Source organism: Pyrus communis, chromosome 7 (genome assembly GCF_963583255.1).
Source record: "Pyrus communis chromosome 7, drPyrComm1.1, whole genome shotgun sequence".
Classification (NCBI taxonomy): domain Eukaryota; kingdom Viridiplantae; phylum Streptophyta; class Magnoliopsida; order Rosales; family Rosaceae; genus Pyrus; species Pyrus communis.
Genome location: NC_084809.1, coordinates 8,241,203 through 8,268,427, shown reverse-complemented (window position 1 = coordinate 8,268,427; position 27,225 = coordinate 8,241,203). Strand labels below are relative to the sequence as shown.

Sequence of the window (27,225 nt, the reverse complement as noted above, 5' to 3'; positions counted from 1 at the left end):
TGTGGATGAAGGATGAGGGAACGTCTTACATTTTATGTGGTATAGACAATTTATGAAGAGAAACAAAAATGTTAATTTTTTTTTTAGTACATCGATATTTTACATTAAGGGAAGTGAGAGTTCAGCAAAATTACACAATGTGCAACCTAATTTGGTATATATCGAATTCGTCATTCATGAGATTCGAACCTAGGACCTCTCGCTTGCAAGTGAAAAAAATATCATTAGACTGTAGTATTTTGAAACCGAAATTGAAGAAAGTCAATTTCATTCACATAAGGACCAAGAACCAGAAGTTACATGGAATCGGAAAAGCGAGGAAAATTCTACATCGGATGCTAATTGGCTCGATTAATGAAACTTCCAATATGGTGGCCAGTTCACTTCAGGTTAGCCAGCATGTAAACTGACAATACGATGGCCAGTCCACTTCAGGTTAGCCAGCATGTTGTTTATGGCTCTACTGGAACATTGCAAATGGGCATAAATTCAAGGTAAATCTTTCTTGCCCATATCCGTGGTGGGGGCAGGTTTGGTATTGTTGTGCTTTGAAAAAAAATTATTTCTGTTGTACTGTGAGAATAAGCAGCTGTGAAATAAAGCAGCAGAGTGTTTGGTAAACTTTTTTGTAAAAGTGCTTTTGAAAAAAAAAAATAGTATTACAGTGTTTGATAAACTTTTATGTAAAACAGATGGGGAAAAAACTAGTTTTTCAAAGTTGGGTTTTGCAGCTTTGTGTTTTTGGCTTTTTTTCACCCAAAATTATGAAAAAAAAAGCTGAAGCTGAATGTTTACCAAACATAAAAGAGCTCTCAGCTTTTTTTTGATAATCACTTTTTTCAAAATCATCTCAGTATCAAACTAGGTTTAAGCATATAGCTTATACAAGCCATGAAACTAGATCCAATGGCTGTACACAGGCTACGGCATAGAAGCAAATTAAGGGACCAAGAACAAAAATGTAATTAATTTGACAGACATGCTCTTGAAGTTTAATCTTTTTCATTAAATAAAGTTATTAGAAGACTTTTAGTTAAATTTCAAAATTTTGAAGCCTTCGTTAGTAGCTTTTCTATAAAAGGGAGATATGTGTAAGTTTTTATGTATATATTTTTAATTTAATGATACAAAACGTCACATGACAATATACCGATACCATGTAAATTATTCTAATATAGATGGCATATCATCTCTCCATTTCATACATCAAGCACTACAAGTCGTTTCACTTTATTTTCGATTGGACCATATGATCACGAGATTACACTTGGACTAGGAGGAGTTGGCAAGGCAATGGTCCATACGCCGGCCACCACAAAGGATGTGATTTGATACAATAACACCCATGTATTTTGAAATTTTTATTGGTTCAAATGTTATTGGAATCAGAGATCCACGATTAAATTATATATACACTAAATGCCTAATTTTCTGGTTAATTCCCTTTGTGTCCTTTTTACTGTTCATTCGCCAGTGTTCTTTCGTTTTTGCCCTTTAATTGTTCTTTAAGTTTTGCTTTTTGTGTTTATTATATAGTAAAATGGCGTTTTTGTCCCTGCTGTGCGATAGAAATCTGTTGATTTCTTCAGGAAGCCGATCCCCTGATATCCACGCGTCCTCTACTTTTATGAGATGTCGACGCGTTGCATGGTTCCAGAAGTTCTCGAGCCTTCCTTTTTTGATTTCGATTTCGATCTCTACCTCACAAAAGCTCTTCGTGCTCTGATGGCTCCCCGATCTCCAGTTCTCTCTCTCTCTCTCTCTCTCTCTCTCTCTCTCGCTAAAAACCATGATTAGCAACCTGAAGCGAGAAACTCGGTTTTCTTTTTCTTCCTGCTCGACTTGATTCGAACAAAAAAATCTCTTGCACGAAATCAATTTTCTCCCCATCACTGATTTCGACTGCATGCACACCTATCAAGCCCTAGAATCCAACTGAACTCACCCCCTTCAAGCCCGTTTCTGCTCTTCCACTCGCTACCTAGAAAATCAAGTTCTCAAGGTTCGATGTTTCATCGATTTCCTCCCCCTCAAAGATTATTTTGGTCTTTCGTGCATACTGATTTTTTATTTCTATTAATTTTGGTTGTGTGATTAGTGATTTTTGTTCTTAATTTTACTAAAAATTTTGAGTTTTTCTTTTTGTTGTTTCTATGGTTTTTTTTGTTCTGCATATTTCAATTACTGTGACAACCCGTTCCAAATTTTACGTTTTTATTTTAAAAGCGTGAATTTACGAAATTGTCCTAGAGGTAAGGACTTTGACTTCCGTTGACCATCGACTTGAAAGATGTGGGACTTATTCTTTAAGCATATCCTCGTAGTACTCTTTGGTACGAACGTATAGGCGAAATCCGTTTGCGAGTCCGGATTATAACGGTATACTTATAGACGTTTGAAATTGGTTATTTAAATATTTGAATTCCCACTTTGTGAGATTAGTGGACCAATTAAATTAAAGGGACAAGGAACCAATTAGAAAATAAAAGTGAAGCTTGCAGCCAATCAAAAAGAAAGAAGAAAAGAAAAGAAAAAAAAAAAAAAAAAAAAGGGAAGAAAGCTTCCCGTGCACCCATACCCGCACCACCGCGAGTCCATCTTCCAAGGCCGATTCCGGCCAACTCCGGTGGAGTTTTTGGATGCCACCACCACCATCTTGAAGCTCTCATTCCCTTCTACAAAACCCACCCAAGAACCACCTTGATTAAACATGGTATGGGGCGGTTTGAGGCCACGAAAGTTGACGAAAATCAATGGTGCTCCGGCCACCCTTTTCGATTTTCCGGCAAATCGGCAAAGCAATGGCCGATGCCACCACTTGGGCTTTGTAGCCCATCATCCCAGGAGCAAAACCCAACCGACCTTGACCCCGTTGGACCACTGTAGACGACGAATCGACGTCGGGAAGTTTTAGGCACCCGCCGGCTTCGTGGGCAAAATTGACCATCTTCCGTCCACTTTTGGACTTCGTGACAGGTATGAAAGTTGCTCCACTCACTGAGATCTTCATTTCTGTGAAGTTTGAGAATTTTTGGAAATAGTTGGATTTTCCGGCGAGTCGGGACGGCCGACCGCCACCCGCGGCGGCACCTGCGGCGGCGCGTGGCCAGTGAGCCGCCAATGCTATTTTTAGGCTATTTCGAATGTTTTGAATTCAGTTTTGTCGTTTGAATGACGTAGGTTGATAGTTGGAACCTAAATTCGTTACGATACGTTACTTGATAAAAATGTGAATCGATGATCCGACCGTTGGATCGTCACCAAAATTGGATACACTATAATACATAATATTTAAGGATCATAGGAATTTACGGATCAGGAATCCGACTTACGGATCTTCCTGAATTGGATTTGTAAGTTAGTAAAATAAATGTTCACGGCCACTTGTTTTAGGCAATTGGCGGAGATCTGACCGTTGGATCGTAATGAAACTTTAATATGTTATTCTAGAAACATATTGTGGATCGTTGGGCGTTGCGGATGGGAAATCTGATATGCGGATCTTCCGGGTCAAGTTATACAGGGTTGTAAACCCTACCGTCGATCAAAGATCGACGGTTGACTTGTGGTCAATGGGTCCCAAACTATTTTAGAATGTCGTTGAGGTTGTGTTTTATGTGAATTACGTATTCTTCAGATAAGAGTTCTGAGATGTGATTTGATGATTGGTCACAGGGACCAATCATTCATGACGCCTCGATGTGTGTGCTAGAGAATCATAGCGCGGTCTCCAGGTAAGTGGATCTTTTCCTTTTTATCGTACATATTGTTAAGAGTTCTATCGACACTTTTAAATTGATTAGGTATATTACTTTCATATATAATTATTGTGAATGCTTGAAGTACTATATGAACTACGAATGGATTGATCCCTGTTTAGGGTACGTGGGCAGTCTAACGAGACGTTAGATGCAGCCATAAAATATTTGAGACAAAAGCTTTGCTTGGAAAATTGAGTAAGGCGAAGGAAATTGGTAAAGGCAAGTTTTAGTTTTATGAATTAGTTAGCTAAATTAGTGTTAATTGGGTCGTCATGGATAATTATCCCTGAAAATAAGTAGTTTGGGAGTAGGGCGTTATTGATTGTACACTTCTCACTCTATTGTTTGTAATTGAACATGCTACGACATGGTTGAGTATTAGATTGCATCATGGTATATCAATATGTATATTACTTGCATATAATTATTGGGAATGCTTTCAAGTGCAAAGGTGAACTTAGGACACCCAGGTAAGTTCAGGTGAGTTTATGGTACTAGTTGAATCGATTGCGTTATAGCATGACTACAGTTATGTGTTAGGCAACTTCGATACTGTCGTACTGGTTGCCATGAGTTGCACATGTTATATTGAGATGCATTGAGAGCTCATAAACCTGCACCCCGGTGTTAGTGCTCCCGCCCGTGGCCAGGGCACAGTCCTTCACGTGATGTTCACCTCCCGCACCTTACGCTCACCTTGGATTCAAGGTATGTGCACAGTCCTGTCGTACAGACCATTTTAGGTGGTTCCGACTCGTAGGTGACCCGCGATTATTCGCCCAGTCTTCACGTGATCGTAGCACTTAAGCGTATTTATTTACACCCAGTCCTGTCGTACAGACCACTTTAGGTGGTTCTGACTCGTATGCAGGTATACTTATTGAGCTATTGGCTAGCCAGGATTGATGAGATATGGATAAGTCGTACAGGTCACTATAGGTGACTCCGACTTATATGCTAGCCAGGATTGATGAGATATGGATAAGTCGTACAGGTCACTATAGGTGACTCCTACTTATATGCTAGCCATGATTGATGAGATATGGATAAGTTGTACATGTCATTTTAGATGACTCTGACTGATATATCACTTTTGTATTGATTTAGTTCATTTGGCCTACTTATTAATGTATGGTGGAGTTAATGGCAAACTGTGGTTTTGGTCATTTCTGAGTATGGTTTGGATATATGTATATATGTTGTACTGTCTTATGGAAAACGATACGGGTTTTACATTTAGGGGCATTATTTTTAGAGAGGTAATAACTTTGGGAAGCTTGGTTTTATTGCTTACTCACACCTTCTGTTTGATGCCCTCCAGATTTTAGCTGCTGAGTTTGTATCGACAAGAATCTGTGGCGAATCTTAGTATTGATGGATATTTTTGAGGGTATGATTCTTACCCATACTACTGTACCTTACTTATGCTCTGACATCACGTGTGAAATGGGTTCGCTCCCACTCGTAGCGCACTCTGGTACTTAGACACTTTTAGATTCAAATTTATTCACTTTTTATACACTATCACATTTTATGGCTTCGTCACCTTCCAGGTGTCGGCCAGCACAGCTCGATTCAGGGTCCAAGTGGACTTTCTGGGTCGGGGTGTGTCAATTACTCTCTCTCTTGCAGCAGAACCACCGCGACCACTAGGGGCCACTGCCACGTGAAATTATGGGCTTCAATTGTTTTCTAAAACCTTCTGTACTCATGGTAAGTTATTCTAGGTTTTATTCCATATTCAGATCATCCCCAATTTCGAAAGTTTAGGGAATTGGTTTGTTTCCGTGTTGCATGTTTAACATTCTTCTATGTGATGCTAAGTTGAGGCTTTACGAACTGGAATCGTTGAGGGTAGGCTCGAATTTGGCCAAATTTGGGTAAGAACCGTTAAAATCTAATCCTAATTTTCTATAAAATTCCCTGTATATTTATTATTTGTTTCCAACAGCAGGTAATCAGGAGTTTTATTTGATCTTCTCTATGCAGAACCCCAGGGCATGCGGCTTCTGGAACCGGTGAGAAATTGCAGCTCCCCTGGGCTCGATCCATTTTGGATTTGGGGGGTCTGATTTGGAGGAAAAGAAAAGAAATAAAGTTTGGGTTTTGGATTGATGTGGTGTTTAATGTTATTTAATTTTTATTCTTGCATGTTTGATTTATTTTGAATTTTTGCTTGTTTGATTTTTTTTTTTTTTTTTTTTTTTTGTTAATTTGCACTGTTTGTTTTGTTCATTGCAGGCTTACAATGTTTGATTAATTTCTATAGGGTGAGTTGTTAATTTTTCATCAATTTATTCATGTTGTTTTATGAATGCTTAAATGTTCTGTATCTAATCTTACTTACACTTTGAGTGTATTTTTAACAATGGTTGTCACTATTTCTTCCTGTTAATTTTTAAGTCTCTGTATTTCACTGCAAACTTTGGACATCGATCTGTTTTTTTTGGTGGTTTAATATGTTTTGTGTTGTGTTTTTCAGGCAATTGACTCAATTCATATGATTAATTCCCATGGTTTTCATGCCATATTGGTTGAATTTATTATAACTATATTTGATTTTGTTGCAGCAATATCCTCATATAAACAACAAGTGGAAGGATTACAGGACATTAGCCAATCAGTTGAGATATTAGTTTGTTTACTTTCTGCTATCCCTGGTCGGAGTGAGAAAATGTTTAGGTACTTTATAGTTTTGAATTTGTAGTTAGGAAGATTTAACAATACCTTTTTTTGTTTGCTTTACTTTGTTACGTCTTGATAAATGAAGGTTCAGCAACAGGTTGCTGAAACTATCACTTATATAGCCTCCACTGCAAAACAGTAGTACTTTTGGTTTGCTCTTTGTGTCTCCTTCACTATTTATATTTTGTGGATGTACAGATAGATGTCAACCCTAGCATTTAATGGTGTTGTTCACTTTGATAGGTATATGTGAACAGCTTGCAGACATCAGACCCAGACAAATGCAATGAAGTGCCTTACGACTTTTTCCTAATCCGTAGGTCCACAATTTGTTTTTGAAAGTGGAAGTTCTGGTGTTATATTTTTAATTCTCATCATCTTCAGTGCAAAAGTTTGTGTGCAAGTTTTTTGTTATAGTTTTATTTTTCTGTATGCATTATGTCTATCTTGAGCCAAAGGTTGCTAATTTGTTATTGATGAGTGTGTGTTGCTTGGTCTCCAATGATTGTTTATATTTACCAAGGGTATAATGAGAGGAACTCCCACAACTGAGACTTGCAGCCATGTTTCCCTTAAGCAATAGGGGCGGGATGCACGAGATGCAGCAATTGGAAACATGGCTGCAAGTCTCAGGTGTGGGAGTTCCACCCAAAGACTGGCACACCAAAATAGGTTCAGCAAATTCAAGATGCCCACAAGGATTTCTGAAACAACCGTTTCGAATATTTCCTATTGAAATTAACTTTGGAATGTAGTGCTGCTCTGCATTTGTAATAGGTGAAGAAAACTAACGAGTGCCAAGTATGATTGTGTAAACTTGGATAAGTTTTAGAGTTTTGCGATACCACATATCGAATGAGCAGTATGTGTCGACGAATTTATTATGTTAAAAGCTTAAAATTTTCCATTCCAGCATAATTGAATTTTCTTCTATTTTGAATTCGATATAAATGCATTAATACCACTCCAGTTTCATGTGTTTCATCCAAATTATGATTATTATTATGACTTTCTACATGATTTAGCTATCTGCTAATTTCTTGCTTTTAGATTTAATATATTTTCTTAACTAAATTTAAGTTACGTGTTGGTAGCCCCATTGACATTTATACTCCATTTGCCTTCTCCATAACAGGCCTTGGACATTGGTAAAGAACAAATGGTTGATTTGCTGACGAGGCATGAATCACTAGAACTAAAGACGAGCCTCAAGAGTGTTGTAATATATTGTACAAACATGTATCTTTTGTTTTTTATTGACTATAAAGATGTAAATATGTTTTGATATAGAAGTAAATATATTTTAACATATTTTATACGTTTAACATGGTTTTAAACCCACGGCATTGTGCGGGTTAAGTTGCTTGTTATCTACTAAATCATTAAATTATTTACTAAATTTGACAAATTTGCTTTAATCATGTTTGACTTTTCTTCTTTTCGATGTTATGCATTTAAATACTAATGAATACTTATGGCTTCTTATGTCATGTTGCTTTTTTTTACTTCGAGTTGATACAAAATATAATACATGTTATGCCTAACAATGCGTGTATAATTTAATGACTAATGAGAAGCCAAAAGAATTACGTTGAAAAATTATTGTATGGTACCACAATATTACATGTTTAATACAACTATAGTTGATTATTAATTAAGGCAATGGACAACAATAATAAAGCATTGACAAGGTCAAAAGTACATGACCAGAAATATTCTTACAGATGACGTCTAGTTTTTTTTTTAGTAGCACTTGATTCACTAGCATGTCTAAGTTTTTGGATGAAGAACCATGTGGACCAGTAGCTTCTTCTGCAAGCTTCTTCCACACCATGACCTTATTTTTCATCTTCTTACCCTTCTCCCCATCCATTAACTCTCTGACAAGCCTCTCTACTTCATCCCTCTTCACATCATTACTAATTTCCATGCCAATGCCCCATTCATTGCAACTATAGCGACAGTCCATCTGCTGGTCGCCGAAGAATGGCCAACAGAGCATAGGCACTCCTGCAGTGAGGCTCTCAAGGGTTGAATTCCAACCACTGTGTGTTAAAAATCCTGCCACTGATGGGTGGTTAAGGACTTGCTCTTGTGGGCACCAACTCGCAATGAGACTTCTTTCTTTTGTTTCATCCACAAACTCCAGCGGCAAAAGTGCTGATTGGCCAATAACTAAATCAGGTCTAATTACCCAAAAGAAGGGCACCTTGCTCTTTGCAAGTCCCCAGCCAAACTCGACAAGATGTTCAGGTGTCATAACTGTTATACTGCCAAAATTCACATACACAACTGAATTTGGCGCCTTAGTGTTTAGCCACTCGAGGCATTCTGTTTCTTCTTTCCATAGACTGTATCCAATATTCAAGGGCTGATCTGGTATTTGATTCAGATGTAATTGAAGAGGGCCAATTGGATAAACAAGTGGAAGCATAGATGCGAGAGCTTCCAAAACATCTGGCTCTAAGGTATCGAAAGTATGAAGAACAACTGCAGAAGCTTCATGAACTCTATCAGTTATCTCCATCATGAAGTTAAACATGATATCGTCGGGATCTGAAGTCCGAATAAAGGTTGGGAGCTCCCTTAAACGGATATCTTTCATTCCTGGAATCCAATCTATAACCTTTTCCAGATATCCATTTGTCAAACAGCTCACCTCTACCAGAAAAAAAAAAAAAAAAAAAAAAAGAAAAAAAAGAAAAAAAAAGAGAATTTCAGTTGCATGTTTAGAAACAAGGAATTAAGAGCGAGCCATAAATTAATTAAAGCTTCTGTAGTTGTATATATAATATATTTTACCTTTGAGTGGTGCCAGGCCTTTTTCCATCAAAGCACGAAATTGTATAACTCCCATGAAGCTGCATGCCGCAATAGTGTAGAACAGCACTATGGGGACTTCAATCTCATCAGCGGCTGTGATTGTGAACGGGGACATCAAACCATCTGAAACTATGCAAGTTACTGGAGGATTAATGGATGTTGATATGGCATCACTGTTGAGATTCATTAGTAGTTCACGAAAGGGAGCCAATAATTTTTGTTTTCTGATTGAATCACAAAGCAGTGGGACATCTTGGGTGGCACGTTCATCTGAATCTGGAAGGCCGTCTGGTATGGCTGCAAACTGGAAATCAGGTGAGCCATCAAGGGAATTGGGGCCCAGAGATTTTAGAAAGCGCTTGTGGTTGTACTCAGTGTTGACAAAGGTAATATGAAAACCTCTATGGTGGAGGAGCTTTGCAAATTTAAGCATTGCCTTGATATGGCCTTGAGCTGGAGCCGGAATGCAAACAGCATGAGGCTTAGCAGCTACTGCTGTGGGATCCATTTGAGGTTTTGTGTTTGCATTGCATTGCTTGCACAAATGCAGACTATTTATAGTGCTCCTGAGCTACTTTTCTGCTCAGCTACTTTTCTACGTCTTCTGATTGACTGAAGTATAGGAGGTCAACAAAAGCAAAAGTTGAAATACGGCCCTTTCCCTCCCTGTACGTTATTTCTTGTTTGTCAAGTTGAATCTGATTCATCATTATAATTAATATAAATTAAGGAAAGTTTTTTAGGATTTGTAGGTTAGTCATGAAAATAGTTGTCTCTTTTAATCCTTTTTTTTTTTTCGGGGATGTTGAATTATAAGTTGTGAGCTGATAGGATAAGTTTTATGATTTAATTGGTGTATCCACTTGTGCTTAGAATGCCAAGTGTAAAGTTTTGTTTTGTAAAGGCCATGAGAGCCATGTGATGTGCGGCTGTGAGCTAAGCTAGGTGTGAGAATGAATCCAACAGTCCCTAACAGTTATATTCCTCATCTCACGACTTGTGTGTGAGAGGTGTGTGAAAAATATCAGAAATTAAGAGAGCACCTCCGCATCTTGCAAAGAGTGAGAAGAAACCATTTTCCAATTTTATCATCTTCTTCGAATCCATTTAACAAGAGAATAATCATAGCTTAATTCAATCTAACATGGCCTCAGAGCCAGGTTGTGATTAGAACTGGGCGTGCACTGTGTTGCGTTTATGGGTTCACACAAGTTTGCAACGGCCGAATTTGGGAATGCTGAAGTGAGAACTCCGATTTTCTCCGGTGAGAACTACAAGTTCTGGAGAATCAAAATGGTCACTATTTTCAAGTCACATGGACTATGGAATCAGGTGGAGAAAGGGATTACGACTCCCGATTCGAAGAAGAAGGCAAAGACTGATGAAGATACTGACGCTGATGGTGACGATGATGAGAAAATGGCTGCAATCTTCATGAAAGATGCAAAAGCCCTTGACATCACTCAAAGCGCAGTCTCCGATCAGATATTCCCTCGAATCGTAAATGCAGACTCAACAAAGGTGGCATGGGATCTGTTATATGGTGAATATCACGGTGGGGATCAGGTAAGGTCTATGAAACTACAAAATCTTAGACGAGAATTTGAATACACTAGAATGCATGATGATGAATCCTTGTCTGGGTATCTTACTCGTTTAAATGATCTGATTAATCAAATGAAGACGTTTGGTGAAACTCTTCCAAATGAGAGATTAGTTCAGAAGGTGTTAAATAGTCTCACTAAGATGTATGATCCTATATGTTTAGTGATAAAAAACACCAAATGTCTGGAATCTGTTGAGCTGTAAGAGGTAATAGCTATATTAAAGAGTCAAGAGCAGAGGTTTGATTTGCATTCCTCTGATGCAACTGAGAGAGCATTTTCTTCTCTTACTGTTAATTCAAAAGGACAAAAGCGAGGGTATGCTCAGTTTAGTACGTTTAAGCCACAAAAAATTTATAATCAGAAAGGTAAGAAGTGAGATTCAAAACCCAAGTTTCAGCAAAAGCCAATTCTTAATGCTGCACAGAATGGTATTTCTCCTCAAATCATGGGTCAAGAGGGTACAAAACCTCAGTGCAAGGTGTGCTCTAAATTTCATTATGGTGAATGTAGGCACAAGGGGAAATCTAAGTGTTATAACTATGATGGATTTGGACACTGGGCCAAAGAATGTACTGTTGGAAAAGCTGTTCAGAAAGCAAACTATGCAAATCAAAGGGAAGTGGCTGGAAACTTATTTTATGCAAATTGTGTTATTGCTGAATCAAAGGTTAATGGGGAATGGTATATTGATAGTGGCTGCAGCAACCATATGACAGGGAATGTTGATCTTCTTGTTGATGTGAAGACTAATGTTGCAGGGAAAGTTCAAATGCCAACAGAAGTGTTAGTGAATGTGGCAGGAATGAGATCCCTGGCAATTGAAACTAACAGAGGGAGGAAATACATCAGAGAAGTCATGTACTTACCTGGTTTAAATGAGAATCTACTAAGTGTGGGACAAATGGATGAGCACGGATACTATCTTGTGTTTGGTGGAAGTATGTGAACTGTTTTTGATGGCCCTTTTCTGGAATGTCAAATTATCAGTGTGAAAATTAAAGGAAACAGATGTTATCCTCTATCTCTAAGGGCTGAAAATCAACTTGTGTCGAATACTAGTTTTGCTCATTGTACTTGGACTTGGCACAGTAGATTAGGTCACTTAAACTTTGGTGGAATCAAGAAATTGCAGGATAAAGGCATGGTTTATGGTCTACCATATCTAGAAGAATATGATAGAGTCTGTGAAGGCTGTCAATATGGTAAACAACACAGAGAAAGTTTTCCTAGTGGTCAAGCACAAAGAGCAAGTGCTCCACTCGAATTGGTTCATGTTAATCTATGTAGGCCAATGAGAAATGAATCCACTGGAGGAAACAAGTACTTTATGCTGCTTGTGGATGATGCAACAAGAATGATTTGGGTATACTTTCTTAGATATAAATCCGATGCTTTCTCTTGTTTCAAGAAATTTAAAGCAATGACTGAGTTGCAAACTGGTTTAAAAGTGAAATGTTTAAGGAGTGACAGAGGAGGAGAGTTCTTATCAATAGAATTCAATCAACTTTGTGATACATAAGGCATTCAAAGGCAGCTCTCTCTTGCATACACTCCACAACAAAATGGAGTGGCGGAGAGGAAAAATAGAACAGTGATTGAAATGGCAAAATCTATGCTACATGATAAGGGGATGCCTTACTATATGTGGGCAGAAGCTGTACATACTGCAGTTTATATTCTGAATCGATGTCCTACCAAGTCTCTTAACAACATAACCCTCTTTGAAGCTTACAATGGAAGGAAACTAGGTATTGCTCATTTGAAGGTATTTGGCTTCGTTTGTTATGTTCACACTCCATCCGAGCTAAAACACAAACTATAAGCTAAGAGTCTAAAGGGAGTTTTTGTTGGTTATGCAAATTGTGAGAAAAGATACATAATTTTTTATCCCCTCTCTAAACGGTTAATATTTTCGAGAGATGTTGTGTTTGATGAAGAGTCAAGTTGGGATTGGCAAGAAAGCACAGAGAAACATGTGACTATGCCCAATTATGAGTGGCAGTCTTTTGAGATACCAAGAAGTGAGTTCATTGAAGATGAGACTCAAGTTTCAAACAACCTGTCACCAGGTAGTTTAAGAGTAACTCCAAGTGGTACTGATGATACTCAGATTACTCCACAAGTCCAATCAATTGAGCCTTCTAGCATAACATGTGAAGATGTGAGAGGCTCCCAAGTTTTTTATCATACTCCATTAAGATGGAGAAATTTGGATGATGTACTTGCTCAATGCAACTTATGCATTATGGAACCTGAGAAGTATGAAGATGCTGCTGATGGTGAGTCCTGGATGAAAGCCATGAAGAATGAACTCTCCATGATTGAAAAAAATGCAACCTGGGAACTGGTAGACCGTCCATCAAACAAGCCTGTAATTGGAGTTAAATGGGTGTTTAAGACCAAACTCAACCTTGATGGAACTGTGCAAAAGAACAAGGCAAGGCTTGTTGCAAAGGGATATGCCCAGAAACCAGGAATAGACTATAATGAGACTTTTGCTCCTATTGCTAGGTTAGATATAATCAGAACTCTTATTGCTTTGGCTGCACAAAAGAGTTGGAAACTCTATCAGCTTGATGTTAAATCTGCCTTTCTAAATGGTGTTCTGGAAGATGAAGTATATGTAGAGCAACCTGATGGATTTGTGATCACAGGAAAAGAAGACAAAGTATATAAACTTCATAAAGCTCTCTATGGTCTCAAACAAGCACCTAGAGCCTGGTATGGAGAGATTGACTGTAACAACCCGTCCCGGGATTTACGGAAGAAAATGAGCATTTTTGTATCACTAAGTTTGAGGGATACTTTCCTTTTTAAAATTGTTTTTGAGTCTTAATTGGTGAGCCCAAGGGGCCCGCCCCCTGTTTTGTTCCCCTGTTTCTTTCCCTTTCCCTTTTCTTTTATTTTTTTTTACTGAAAAGTCTCACTTCTCTCTTTCTTCCTCTGATTTCTCCACCCCCCCTCTCGGTGCTCTTTTCTCCGACAAGAACACACACACACACACACACACCCATGCCCACACCTATAGCTCTTTTCTAACCCCCGTGGTTGTGTTTTGGACGTCAAACCATGAAGAAACCACCTCGGAGACATTTCCCAGTTTTCCGGCGAGCACCGCCCCTTTCGAGGAAATTTCCGGCCAAACCACGGCGAGTTGGCAGGCGTGCAAGGTATCAATCTCTTCGTCTCGCTGAGTACTAGAACTTTCCTTTTTGTTTCACCCAATTTCATTGAGTATTGAAGAAGTTATGCTCATTTGAATCTTACCCAGTTTCCAGCGGACACCCGTGGCTTCCATGCTGTTTTCCGGCCAACTCCGGCCACAATGACGGGAACCAAGGGTATATTTCGATTCCTTACCTTCGGGGCTTCAATTTGGTATATTGAATGGCATGTTTTGGTTGAGTTTTGAGCTCCATCGGAGCTTGGGAATTCTCCGGCTGAAAACCGGCCTTCTCCATCCTTGGAATCCGGCGAACCACCAAACCCAAGGCCTTTGGGCCTTTCCTGCCAAGCCCAAAACCCTGGGTAGCCCAACCCAACATTTTTATTTTTTTTATTTTTGTTTTATTAATTTAAAGGCCTTTGGGCCGTTTCTTTTAGGGCCTCCGGCCCTTTATCCCTAAACCCATTAGACCCAAACCCTTAGGCCCAAACCCGGATCCAACCCAAGTCCAAACCCTTTAACCCAACCTGGATCCAAGCCCAGACCCGTTTGACCTGATGACCCGGACCTGGTCAACGGTCATCGTTGACTTTGACTTGACCAGTCAACGGTCAATGTTGACTTTGACCGTTGACTTTTTGGATTTTCTTGCGGGACCTCTCGTAGGCTAATTTCGACGTCCTGAACCCGTTTTTGATGTCCGTTTTCCCAAATTCAGTCGTTTGAGTAGAGTTTGACTAAGTGTACCATTTATGTGCTTAGGGACGATTATCTATGACGTTTCCTTCTTCGCTAGATGGCGTGGCTTTTCGACGGCGAAGTACTGTGAGTGGACCCCTTCTAAAAATGCATGTTTTGATAGTATAAATGCATACATGAAAAGCATGATTTGATGATTATGTTTATGAAACGTTTTACGAGATAACATGCTTACTGAGGCTAGTTTGAATTATTACTATTTTTCCTATAACCCATGTTCTTATAGAATATTTGATGGATGATGATATGATATTTAGAACATGTTTAGAACACTTCTTTATAGTGTAGATGATGGATGACTTTATACTATGAAGTTGATTTTCAATATATGTATGTTCACTGGTTTTGTACTTACCTAGTGGTCTTTTCCACTACGGGACGTAGGGATAGATCCGGTCCGTCCTGGGTGACGGTTTGGTGTTGGCATAGGGCCTGGAGTGTGTTTTCCTCTGATTGTCTGATCGATGCGGAAGTGCCTGAACGTCGGGATGTATGCCTCGATTCTATGTTATGAAAGGGGCGCAAAACAAACATAAGTGGACCAAGTTGATATATATATATATATATATATATATATATAATAAAACAGTTATCAACATACTAACCCCCAGGTTTTATGAAAACACATATATAATGATAAACATAGGTTTTCCGAAACCTAGCATGTCGTGCAATATCTCAAATCATAACTTGTATATATAATAATCACTAGTGAATGTCCGATACACCTCTTCAGGCCCCATACCGACTCCCCGTTTCTGAGCAGACAGTCAGAGGAAAATACACTTCAGGCCCCATGCCGGCTCCCCGTATCTGATTTGTGTACTTATATGAAAATACATGGAGTAAAGTTTGCATACCAAAATTACATACCTATGTTTATGCCCTTATGCTTCCGTACATATGCCTATGCATTTATACTTCCGTATTTATGTTTATGCCCTTATACTTCCGTACCTATGCCTATGCACTTATACTTCCGTACGTATGGTTATGCACTTATACTTCCGTAACTATGGTTATGCACTAATCCTTCAGTACCTATGCTTATGCACTTATACTTCCGTACCCATGTATAGCACTTTGTTAATGTACTTATAATTTTAATGGGTGTTCTTCTTTTTTCTTATGGAGATGAGAATTGTGTTAGTGATGATGTTTTGCTTTTCTTTTGTAATGTATTTTTGTCATTTCTATTCATAATTAATCAATATAAAAAATTTCATTTATTTTCTTGTACCTATTGGTACTTTCCAAAAATGTTAAAATGTTAGAATTTTGATTTAGGTGTATTAATAGGTGATTTGAGTGTGAAAGTCAATTTCCAATTTTTAGTCTTAATTATGAATTGAATAGGAATATGTGGATGGCAAGTTTGTAAATAGTACATGTGATAGAGGCAATTAAATATGACATGGCGTTAAGATTTTAAAATAGGGACTTAAATTGGATAGAGAAAACCAAGCAGGTTATAATCTAAAAGTAATCTTATTTAGGTCCTAAAATCTAAAAGCCCCGTAAATTTATTTGCGCAAAATATATTGATCGAGTGTTAGAACATGCCTATTAAGTTAGTAGTTGGCAATGCTCACAAGTTTGTAATGAAGAGTAGGTCATCTGGAGCTTCCATTATCAGTAAAAAACTCTATGTTCAAAATGATGTCAAAATCAATTTTTAGGCGTGCATTAGGCCCACATACCGCTGAATTGATCAGTATAGGGTCATTTTCGGAAAATCACGACATCGAGGTTACTCGTTCACACATACGTAATTAAGTCAGATTTTCAAAGAAGAGAAAATATCACCATAAGATTTTGAGATTTGATAGGTTGAACTATGTATTATAACGGAAAACTTGCAATACAAACGTTGCAAATTACACAAAGTAAAAATAAGCGAGGAGAATACAAAAGCCCACCAGCCCAATTAAATTTGATCAATAAAACGCCCTAATGAAGAAGAACCACCATCCACCAAGGCTTTCTTGCTCTTTTCACTCATTTCCTTCACTCTTTTCCGTACGTCACTGTCAAGCTCCATCACTTGCCTTATCCCTCTTTCTATGTCTTCTGCGCTCACCACCACGTCGCTGTCCCTCCTATAATCCATCTTAATCTCCACTGCCAATCCCAACTCCACCACCAGTTGAAAGGCATTCACGTTTTGCTCCGCGTACATTGGCCATGCGGCAATCGGCACGCCATTCCATAAACTTTCCAACGTAGAATTCCACCCGCAATGTGATACAAACCCTCCGATTGCCGGATGGCCTAGGATGGCCACTTGCGGGGCCCAACCAATCACCTTCCCAACCGTAGCTGTCCGATCAAAAAACCCTTCGGGCAAGACTGTCTTTAGATCCGCGTAATCGCTTGGCATGGCTCTCTTGCCTTTAGGTGGGGGCCGGCGAAGGGACCACAAAAACCGATGTCCGCAGTGCTCTAGCGCACACGTTATCTCTTTCACCTGGGCCTCACCGAAACTTCCCATGCTCCCAAAACACAGGAACACCACCGATAAAGCAGGCTGATCATCAAGCCACCTCAAGATATCTGAGCCCTTATCTTCATGACTACTTTTGAGGTTCAATAAGGGTCCCACTGGATACACGGGTGGGATTTTATCAACAGAATCAAGATAACGAAGAGCATGCGATTCTAGCTCCAAGAATGTATTTACCCTTGGTTTGTTTATACCAGCTGACGGTGTCGAGGATTGATTTGGTGCTCTCCTTCTCCAGAAATGAACCAGGCAAGACTGCGACAGGGTAAGGGTTGATGAAACTCGGGACGGCCAACTCAGCGGTTGAGCTCGTCAACTCAGTTATATCTATGCCGCCCTCGTCACGAAGCGATTGAAAATGGGACAAAAGTGCGAGAGTCGAAGAGTTGGAGGTGAAGAACACGTAGGAGGGAACCTCAAATTCGTTGGCCACGTCAATTAGGCTTGCGGAAAACATGTCGAACACGAACCCGGCAAGCCGAGGCTTCGACGTCGACTCAGACTGATCTGATTCGGGGAGTAAGTTGATAACGGCGTCTCTGACGTGAGTTTTGTGATTTTCGACGAACATTCTGAAGAAGGACCCGGGATTGGGGACAGTGTCTTGTTTGTCCGGTTGGGCTTCGGGGAGGTTGACAAAGTTGATGCAGTGAGAGATTGAAGAATCGGTGTTGGTGAATGGTTGGTCGTAGGGAAGCTTCATGACGAGGACTGTGATAAACAGTTGGTCGTCCCGAGCAACGAGTTGCTTTGCCATCTCGACCGTTGATACGATGTGGCCGATGACTGGGGCGGGAACGAACACTAGTTGTGCTGGTCTCTTCATCTTTTGAGAAATGGCAGTGAAAAGCTGAGCTGTTTTATTTAGAAAAACTCCATTTTATAGTAGAATGGTATGATGTCATGCCTTCGCTCATAGTTTCTGGATTTCCTACGAGTCAAGTTCTTAATTACTTTTCATAGTGGAACGACTTGGGCATCAATAACTAGAAGACAAAACAAAAGGCTGTCAAATTTGATTTTGGTTCCACCACTAGTCCTAGTCCTGTACGCAATTGTTTTGCCATGAGTAGAAAGTTGAAGATTTTAGTTACTAAGCACACCATGTTCTATACAGTGGTAATCTTTTCTTCTTTTTTTCTCAAAAGCATCGACAGATTCATCATCGAATTAGAATCTTGTTCACAATTGGAATGCTGGGGTTGGAGTTTGTTCACAATTGGAACAGTAGTATAGTCATGTCGGATCAATGAAAACCTGCTCTGATACCAAGATGTCAGAGTCAGGCAAGCGGCCATTATACTAATTACAAAACGAAACTTTCTCAACTAAGTTACATGCACAATCCGCCATATGTTAAATTTCATCACAAAAGATTTTATTGCAAGAAATGAAGTCATTCAATATGCATAATTTAATATGTAGAGTTTCTGATGTGGAATTACATTCTTCAACAAGATTTCATTCACGGGAAGCCAATAAAATCAGCCCAATTGTGAGTGTAAAATAATAGGTACGAGTAAACTATGTCTAGTGTTGAAACTCACAATTGTAATCCAAAAAAGCAAATATAGTTCATTAATGAAAGAATAAAACTGTGAAATCGGCAAATCATTTTCATTAGTTGTTAAGTAACGGTTCACGTAAAAGAATTTGTAACTAAATCTGCAAGGCAGGCTAATTACTTGGAAGAGTTGAAGAAGTCATTAACTAAACAAGAAGTCATTTTGCAATCTATCTTTCACGCTTGTACCATCTCAATTAGAAAAGTGGTTAGGATTTGTCAAACTACTGGTGTAAGAAGCAGCGTGACACAATTGTTTCAGAATTATATGAACAGACCAAGTGTATATGGCAACATCTTCAAGGTCATCAGAGATATTGGAATAATAAAAAATAAATTTAACAACATAGTATTTTAATGCGCGTAATAGACTAATAGTGACATGTAAACAACACAAATAAAATATAACAAATTTTCCTAGAAAATTTTCTTAAACTTTTTGAATTTTCAAAGTTCTCCTTAAGAATGATCAATAATGTTTGACAAATCAAAGGGGAAATTTGATCAACAAAACGTCCGAAAGAATTGTAAGAGGAATAATCAACCATCAAGGCTTTCTTGCTCCTCACCATGTCTTTCAACCTCTTCCTCACATCACTATCCTTCTCCATCGTGTCCTTTATCCCACGCTCTTGTTCATGTGCCTTAACATTCGGACTCTTACCGTAAAAGTCCTTCCTATACTAGATATCAATTTCCACGGCCAATCCCAATTCCCTCACCAACTCAAATGCATTGTTAGCCGCGTACAATGGCCACATGGCGACCGGCACGCCAAACGATAGGCTTTCCAACGTAGAATGTGAAATTAGGTTCTCAGATGTCACTAATTAATCTTGCGTATACGCAAAATTACTTTATTTTTGTTAACTTTAGAGTTTTAGTTACTTAGCTATACAGTTTAAATTTTTGTAAATAGTTATTTAAAATATGTAGACCTTTCAAGGCTACTCTTAATGTTTTCGAATAGAGCTCAATTCCACTAGCGCGTAAGCAAAAACCGTTCACGAAATGGAGCTATAACTAAAAAATTACTAGCTACATAAGTACATTCCAAATAGTAATTTTAGACAATATATAAATAGCAAGTCCAAAATTGTGGAAAAGGAAGTGGACAGCTGACCCGGACGTGACCCGTTTACCCCTGGGCGAACCGACTTCAAACCCATTTCCTGCAGCTTTTTCCGACGTCTACTCGAGCGTTTTTCCGGCGAATCGAAGCCACCCACCGCTAGAAAACAACTCAGCGTCACCCCAACTTTCATTTCCACCCAAATTCGACTGGGTTCGATCGCGGTTTCACTACGAACGAACATCGTCGTCTTCCCCGAGCTCAAGACGGCGATCTCGCCGTTCCTGACACTTTCTGACACTTTCTGACGTCGACCACAGAAACAAAATCCTAACTTCCATTTGGGTATTGGTGCAACGAGCTTCTGGCCACAAAAAAGCCAATAGAGATGAAGAAGGAAAGTCACCAGAATTTATTACTAGCCGTATGTAGAAGACTGTAATAGAGACCACAAAAAAACCACACACAAAATGAACGCAGAGGATTTAATCACATGCGTAGAGAAAGAGTGGGGCTAACTGTGACTATTTGTTTTGGTAGTGTGTAGTGTATAGCAGCTGATGAAATAGACAGCTCATATCAGTGAACTTCAGTCCCTCGTGATTCCTTGAATACCACACAACTACGAACACAAGAGTTATCTGCATATATATGAGGTCAGAAATGGGGAAGTGCATATATATTCTCGCGCATAGGATCGATGGATTACAAGTTTACAACAAACACCGTGTAGAGCAGAAGAATGTAAATTTATCTGCCCAAAATAAATTGATCGAGTGTTAGAACATTTCTATTAAGTTAGTAGTTGGCAATGCTCACAGTTTGTAATGAAGAGTTGGCCATCTGGAGCTTCCATTATCAGTAAAAAAACTCTTAAGTTGAAAATGATGTCAAAATCAATTTTTAGGCATGCATTAGGCGCACATACCAGCTGAATTGATCAGTACAGGGCCATTTTCTGAAAATCTCGACATCGAGGATACTTGTTCACACATACGTAAGTAAGTCAGATTTTCAAAGAAGAGAAAATGTCACCACAAGATTTTAAGATTTGATACGTTGAACTATGTATTATAATGGAAAACTTAGCAAATTACACAACGTGAAAATAAGCGAGGAGAATATAAAAGCCCCCCAACCCAATTAAATTTGATCAATAAAACGCCCTAATGAAGAGTAAGAAGAACCACCATCCACCAAGGCTTTCTTGCTCTTTTCACTCATTTCCTTCACTCTTTTCCTTGCATCACTGTCAAGCTCCATCACTTGCCTTATCCCTCTTTCTATGTCTTCTGCGCTCACCACCACGTCGCTGTCCTTCCTATAATCCATCTTAATCTCCACCGCCAATCCCAACTCCACCACCAGTTGAAAGGCATTCATGTTTTGCTCCGCGTACATTGGCCATGCGGCAATCGGCACGCCATTCCATATACTTTCCAACGTAGAATTCCACCCGCAATGTGATACAAACCCTCCGATTGCCGGATGGCCTAGGATGGCCGCTTGCGGGGCCCAACCAATCACCCTCCCAACCGTAGCCGTCCGATCAAGAAACCCTTCGGGCAAGACTGTCTTTAGATCCGCGTAGTCGCTTGGCATAGCTCTCTTGCCCTTAGGTGGGGGCTGGCGTAGGGACCACAAAAACCGATGTCCGCTGTGCTCTAGCGCGCATGCTATCTCTTTCACCTGGGCCTCACCAAAACTTCCCATGCTCCCAAAACACAGGAACACCACCGATAAAGGAGGCTGATCATCAAGCCACCTCAAGATATCTGAGCCCTTATCTTCATGACTACTTTTGAGGTTCAATAAGGGTCCCACTGGATACACGGGTGGGATTTTAACACCAGAATCAAGATAATGAAGAGCATGCGATTCCAGCTCCAAGAATGTATTTACCAAAATACCCTTGGTTTGTTTAAACCTGCCGACATTGTTGAGGGTTGATTTGGTGCTCTCCTTGTCCAGAAACGAACCAGGCAAGACTGCGGCAGGGTAAGGGTTGATGAAACTCGGGACGGCCAACTCAGCGGTTGAGCTCGTCAACTCAGTTATATCTATGCCGCCCTCGTCACGAAGCGATTGAAAATGGGACAAAAGTGCGAGAGTCGAAGAGTTGGAGGTGAAGAACACGTAGGAGGGAACCTCAAATTCGTTGGCCACGTCAATTAGGCTTGCGGAAAACATGTCGAGCACGAACCCGGCAAGCCGAGGCTTTGACGTCGACTCAGACTGATCTGACTCGGGGAGTAAGTTGATAACGGCGTCTCTGACGTGAGTTTTGTGATTTTCGACGAACATTCTGAAGAAGGACCCGGGATTGGGGACAGTGTCTAGTTCGTCCAGTTGGGCTTCGGGGAGGTTGACGAAGTTGATGCGGTGAGAGATTGAAGAATCAGTGTTGGTGAATGGTTGGTCGTAGGGAAGCTTCATGACGAGGACTGTGATAAACAGTTGGTCGTCCCGAGCAACGAGTTGCTTTGCCATCTCGACCGTTGATACGATGTGGCCGATGCCTGGGGCGGGAACGAACACTAGTTGCGCTGATCTCTTCATCTTTTGAGAAATGGCAATGAAAAGCTGAGCTGTTTTATTTAGAAAAACTCCTTCATTTTATAGTAGAATGGTATGATGTCATGCGTTCGCTCATAGTTTCTGAATTTCCTACGAGTCAAGATCTTATTTACTTTTCATACTGGAAGGACTTGGGCATCAATAGCTAGAAGATAAAACAAAAGGCTGTCAAATTTGATTTTGGTTCCACCACTAGTCCTAGTTCTGTACGCAATTGTTTTGCCATGAGTAGAAAGTTGAAGAATTGAAACCGACATGGTTCATACTCGGTCAAGATTTTAGTTACTAAGCACACCATGTTCTATACAGTGGTAATCTTTTCTTCTTTTTTTTTTTCTCAAAAGCATCGAAAGATTCATCATCGAATTAGAATCTTGTTCACAATTGGAATGCTGGGGTTGGAGTTTGTTCACAATTGGAACAATAGTATAGTCATGTCGGATCAAGGGAAACTTGCTCTGATACCAAGATGTTAGAGTCAGGCAAGCAGTCACTATACTAATCACAAAACGAAACTTTTTCAACTTAGTTACATGCATAATCTTTCATATGTTAAATTTCATCACAAAAGATTTTGTTGTAAGAAATGAAGTCATTCAATACGCGTAATTTAATATGTAGAGTTTCTGATGTGGAATTGCATTCTTCAACAGGATTTCATTCACAGGAAGCCAATAAAATCAGCCCAATTGTGAGTGTAAAATAATAGGTACGAGTAAACAATGTCTAGTGTTGAAACTCACAATTGTAACCCAAAAAGCAAATACAGTTCATTCATGAAAGAAGAAAACTGTGAAATCGGCAAATCATTTTCATTAGTTGTTAAGTAACGGTTCACGTAAACGATTTGTTAACTAAATCTGCAAAGCAGGCTAATTACTTGGAAGAGTTGAAGAAGTCATTAACTAAACAAGAAGTCATTTTGCAATCTATCTTTCACGCTTGTACCATCTCAATTAGAAAAGTGGTTAGGATTTGTCAAACTACTAGGGTAAGAAGCAGCGTGACACAATTGTTTCAGAATTATATGAACTGACCAAATGTATATGGCAACATCTTCAAGGTCATCAGAGATATTGGAATAATAAAAAATACATTTGACAACACAGTATTTTAATGCACGTAATTTACTAATAGTGACATGTAAACAACACAAATAAAAGATAACAAATTTTCCTAGAAAATTTTCTTAAACTTTTTGAATTTTCAAAGATCTCCTTAAGAATGATCAATAATGTTTGACAAATCAAAGGGGAAATTTGATCAGCAAAACGTCCGAAAGAATTGTAAGAGGAAGAATCAACCATCAAGGCTTTCTTGCTCTTCACCATGTGCTTCAACCTCTTCCTCACATCACTATCCTTCTCCATCATCTCTCCTTTATCCCACGCTCTTGTTCATGTGCCTTAACATTCGGACTCTCACCGTAAAAGTCCTTCCCGTCCTAGATATTAATTTCCACGGCCAATCCCAATTCCCTCACCAACTCAAATGCATTGTTAGCTGCGTACAATGGCCACATGGCAACCGGCACGCCAAACCATAGGCTTTCCAACGTAGAATGTGAAATCTCGTTCCCAGATGTCACTAATTAATCATATATATATGCAAAATTACTTTATTTTCGTTAACTTTAGAGTTTTAGTTACTTAGCTATAAAGTTTGAATTTTCTTAAATGGTTATTTAAAATATGTAGACCTTTCAAAGTTACCCTTAATATTTTCGAATAAAGCTCGATTCTACTAACGCGTAGGCAAAAATAATTCACGAAATGGAGCTATAACTAAGAAATTACAAGCAACATAAGTACAGTCCAAATAGTAATTTTAGACTTAATATAAATTGCAAGTCCAAAATTGTGGAAAAGGAAGTGGACAGCTGACCCGGACGTGACCCGTTTACCCCCGCGCGAACCGACTTCAAACCCGTTTCCTGCAGCTTTTTCCGACGCTTACTCGAGCGTTTTTCTGGCGAATCGAAGCCACCCACCACTAGAAAACAACTCGGCGTCACCCCAACTTTCATTTCCACCCAAATTCGACTGGGTTCGATCGCGATTTCACGACGAACGAACATCGTCTTCTTCCCCGAGCTCAAGACGGCGATCTCGCCGTTCCTGCACTTTCTGACGTCATCCACCCCAACCCCAGAAACAAAACCCTAACTTCCATTTGGGCATTGGTGCAGCGAGCTTCCGGCCAAACGAGGCTTTTCACGGCAATTTCATTGTTCTCCGTCCAGTTTCAGGCCCCGGCACAGGTATGATATTGGGAAATACTTGGAAATCAAGCCAGATAATTAAAAAGGTTATCAAATTTGATTTTGGTTCCACTACTATTCGTAGTCCACTATGCAATTGCCTTGCCATTATGTATAAGTTGGTGAAAGAGTAGGAATTGAAAACATATACCTACGGGGATTAGCACTACCAATTAAGTTTCACTTTTCTATTTTGGTACTTACCATATGTTTCATATTGTCTTGAGTAGAAAGTTGAACAATTGAAAATCGACCCGATGCACGCACACTCGGTCAATGTTTCAGTTACTTAGCACACCAATGTTGTTCTAGTTTAATCAACACAGAATCTGACATGTGCTGTTCATTTGAGGATAACTGATCATGTTTGAACGATAGGATGGGGAGGGGAGGAGAAATCTGGCATGTGCTGTTCTTATCATAGGAGGCCTCTGTGTATTAAGAGTGAAATTACTTAATATAAATTGTGAATTTTGATCTATCAAGTTTTTACTCTGAGATTACATTCTTCAAAACCATCTTTAGTGGACCATAAGTGCAACTAATTCGACATTGATAAAGCAATGAAAGATTCATCATCGAATCGGAATCTTGTTCACAATGAAATGTTGGGGTTGGGGTTTGTTCACAATTGAAACGGTAATAAGGTCGTGTCGGGTCAAGGGAAACCCACTATGATACCAACACGTCAGAGTTAGGCAAGCGGCCAACTGCTAATCACAAACAAAACTTTCTCAACTTAATTACATGCACAGTCCAACATATGTTGTATTCTATCCAAAAAAATTCTGATGCAAAAAGTGAAGTCATTCAATACACGTAATTTAATACATAGAGTTTCCGATATGGAATGATTCTTCAACAAGATTTCATTCATGGAAAGCCAATAAAATTGGGAGTTTTAACGACACTCCCTGTACTCTTCACTTTTAACGAAAGCCACATTTTTACCTTTTCCTGGTACTATTCACTACACATTTATTTGTCATTTTTCAGTAAAACTCAAATTTTTATAGACTTTTCGTTAGTTTTCTTATAAAATTAATCCAATTGTGAGTATAAAATAATAGGCACAAGTAAAGTAGGTCTAGCGTTGAAACCCACGAATTGTAACCCAAAAAAACAAAATAGTTCATTCTTGAAAGAAGAATATTGTGAAATCGGCAAATCATTTTAATTAATTGGAAGAATTTGAAGAAGTCATTAACTAACCAAGAAGTAATTTTGCAATCATTTCAGGCTTGTACCATTTCAATTAGAAAAGTGGTTATGATTTGTAAACTACTGGTGTAACATGTGCGACACGATTGTTTCGGAAATACATGAACCGACCGAATGTATAGGACATGGATCCTCTCCTGATTCAATTTTCCTAATCATGGGGATCCATCAATCTGAATCGTTGAAATTTGATCTAACAATTAAAGTTATTATAATTTTTAAAGTGAGCCCCTGTTTGTAGTTATTGGGTCAAATTTTAACGGGCCGGATTGATGGATCCCCAAGATTAGGACAATTGGATCCGGAGAGGATCCATGTCCCGAATGTATACGACAATATGCTCAAGGGCATCAGAGATATTGAAGCAATAAAAAATACATGTAACACTACAAAACATATCTTAATGTACGTAATACAATAGTAAAATGTAAACAATCTTTATATATAAAGCCAACAATCTCTTTTGGGGTCACAAGCTTCACTAAAAATTTTTAGACAAAAATGCTGTCAAAAAAAAAAAAAAAAAAATCAAAAGTAATCCAAAATAATGCAGGGGTATTTTTGTCATTTTAATAGTATTTTTTTTTTTTAATAATTAATTCTTTTTGTACATGTTTTTTGTTAAATTAGTACCTCACAATAGGCTAGCAATAATTTGATTCAATCAGTTGTTCATTAAATATTACTTTCTCTAGTTTTAAACACGTTCAAAACATCTTAAGAGGCGTGTAATGCCAGTTATAAAAAATGTATTTCGCACGCACATAATAATGTAATTAAATTAGTTATTAAATGATTTTTTTTTTTTTGAACAAATGATATTATCTATACTAAAGAGGAGGGGTGGGCTTAGCCTCACAATGGACTAGAATAATGTGATTCAATCAGTTGTTTATCAAATATTATTTTCTCTATTCTTAATGTAAATTCAATAGAATGTAGATGAAAATTTAAAGACTGATTTTATGAATTTATTTGCTTTGATTGGTTTGTGAGGGGTTTTTTCTAGCATGATTTAAGATTATTCATTTACTTCAAATATTCGACTTTCCTTTTGTCAATTCACGCATATAAATACATTTAAAATGTGTAAGTCGCTTGTAGCATGACGTAATTAATAAGTTAACTACGTCCTTCGGTTGTGTGCGGGGCGTGGCAACTCATCTGCCGAGCTCGGCCAGGGAGTAAAATATGTTGATGTTGCGTTGAGCGCACTACTGACTTCTT

The 27,225-nt window shown here is 38.9% G+C and overlaps 3 protein-coding genes, 1 long non-coding RNA gene and 1 pseudogene across 5 annotated transcripts; 2 read left to right on the top strand and 3 right to left on the bottom strand.

Moving 5' to 3' along the window:
* Positions 1 to 1,694: 1,694 nt before the first annotated feature.
* On the top strand, positions 1,695 to 7,654 carry LOC137741011 (uncharacterized). Of its 2 annotated transcripts, XR_011069196.1 has the most exons (7): positions 1,695 to 2,002; positions 5,394 to 5,474; positions 5,591 to 5,641; positions 5,751 to 5,779; positions 6,003 to 6,031; positions 6,332 to 6,762; positions 7,582 to 7,654. It is a non-coding gene; the product is annotated as an uncharacterized lncRNA (long non-coding RNA). The 2 variants fall into 2 exon arrangements; XR_011069195.1 differs by having other exon boundaries at positions 5,394 to 5,641.
* A 446-nt stretch (positions 7,655 to 8,100) lies between these two features.
* On the bottom strand, positions 8,101 to 9,820 carry LOC137740482 (7-deoxyloganetin glucosyltransferase-like). The gene is made up of 2 exons (XM_068480340.1): positions 9,249 to 9,820; positions 8,101 to 9,107 (listed from the first exon to the last, which is right to left on the bottom strand). Exons 1-2 carry the CDS (start codon positions 9,775 to 9,777, stop codon positions 8,101 to 8,103), a joined length of 1,536 nt encoding a protein of 511 aa, XP_068336441.1. The 5' UTR covers positions 9,778 to 9,820.
* Positions 9,821 to 10,466: 646 nt separating this feature from the next.
* Positions 10,467 to 11,822, top strand: LOC137740481 (uncharacterized). The gene is made up of 3 exons (XM_068480339.1): positions 10,467 to 10,835; positions 10,953 to 11,074; positions 11,387 to 11,822. The coding sequence occupies exons 1-3, from the start codon at positions 10,467 to 10,469 to the stop codon at positions 11,820 to 11,822; spliced, it is 927 nt and encodes a 308-aa protein (XP_068336440.1).
* A 4,792-nt stretch (positions 11,823 to 16,614) lies between these two features.
* LOC137739835 (UDP-glycosyltransferase 71A16-like) lies at positions 16,615 to 18,176 on the bottom strand (annotated as a pseudogene).
* Positions 18,177 to 21,027: 2,851 nt separating this feature from the next.
* On the bottom strand, positions 21,028 to 22,539 carry LOC137739326 (UDP-glycosyltransferase 71A16). Its single transcript, XM_068478881.1, has one exon. The coding sequence runs from the start codon at positions 22,497 to 22,499 to the stop codon at positions 21,084 to 21,086; it is 1,416 nt and encodes a 471-aa protein (XP_068334982.1). The 5' UTR covers positions 22,500 to 22,539; the 3' UTR covers positions 21,028 to 21,083.
* Positions 22,540 to 27,225: the final 4,686 nt, after the last annotated feature.

Bases quoted from the DNA above. Each gene is read 5' to 3' on its own strand.
- LOC137740482 (XM_068480340.1), bottom strand. From the start codon at position 9,777: ATGGATCCCACAGCAGTAGCTGCTAAGCCTCATGCTGTTTGCATTCCG. The intron at 9,108-9,248 runs GTAAAATATATT...TTTTTCTGGTAG, and splicing joins AGGCCTGGCACCACTCAAAG to AGGTGAGCTGTTTGACAAAT.
- LOC137739326 (XM_068478881.1), bottom strand. From the start codon at position 22,499: ATGAAGAGATCAGCGCAACTAGTGTTCGTTCCCGCCCCAGGCATCGGC.
- LOC137740481 (XM_068480339.1), top strand. From the start codon at position 10,467: ATGGGTTCACACAAGTTTGCAACGGCCGAATTTGGGAATGCTGAAGTG. The intron at 10,836-10,952 runs GTAAGGTCTATG...AATCAAATGAAG, and splicing joins AATATCACGGTGGGGATCAG to ACGTTTGGTGAAACTCTTCC. The intron at 11,075-11,386 runs GTAAGAGGTAAT...TGGTGAATGTAG, and splicing joins TGTCTGGAATCTGTTGAGCT to GCACAAGGGGAAATCTAAGT.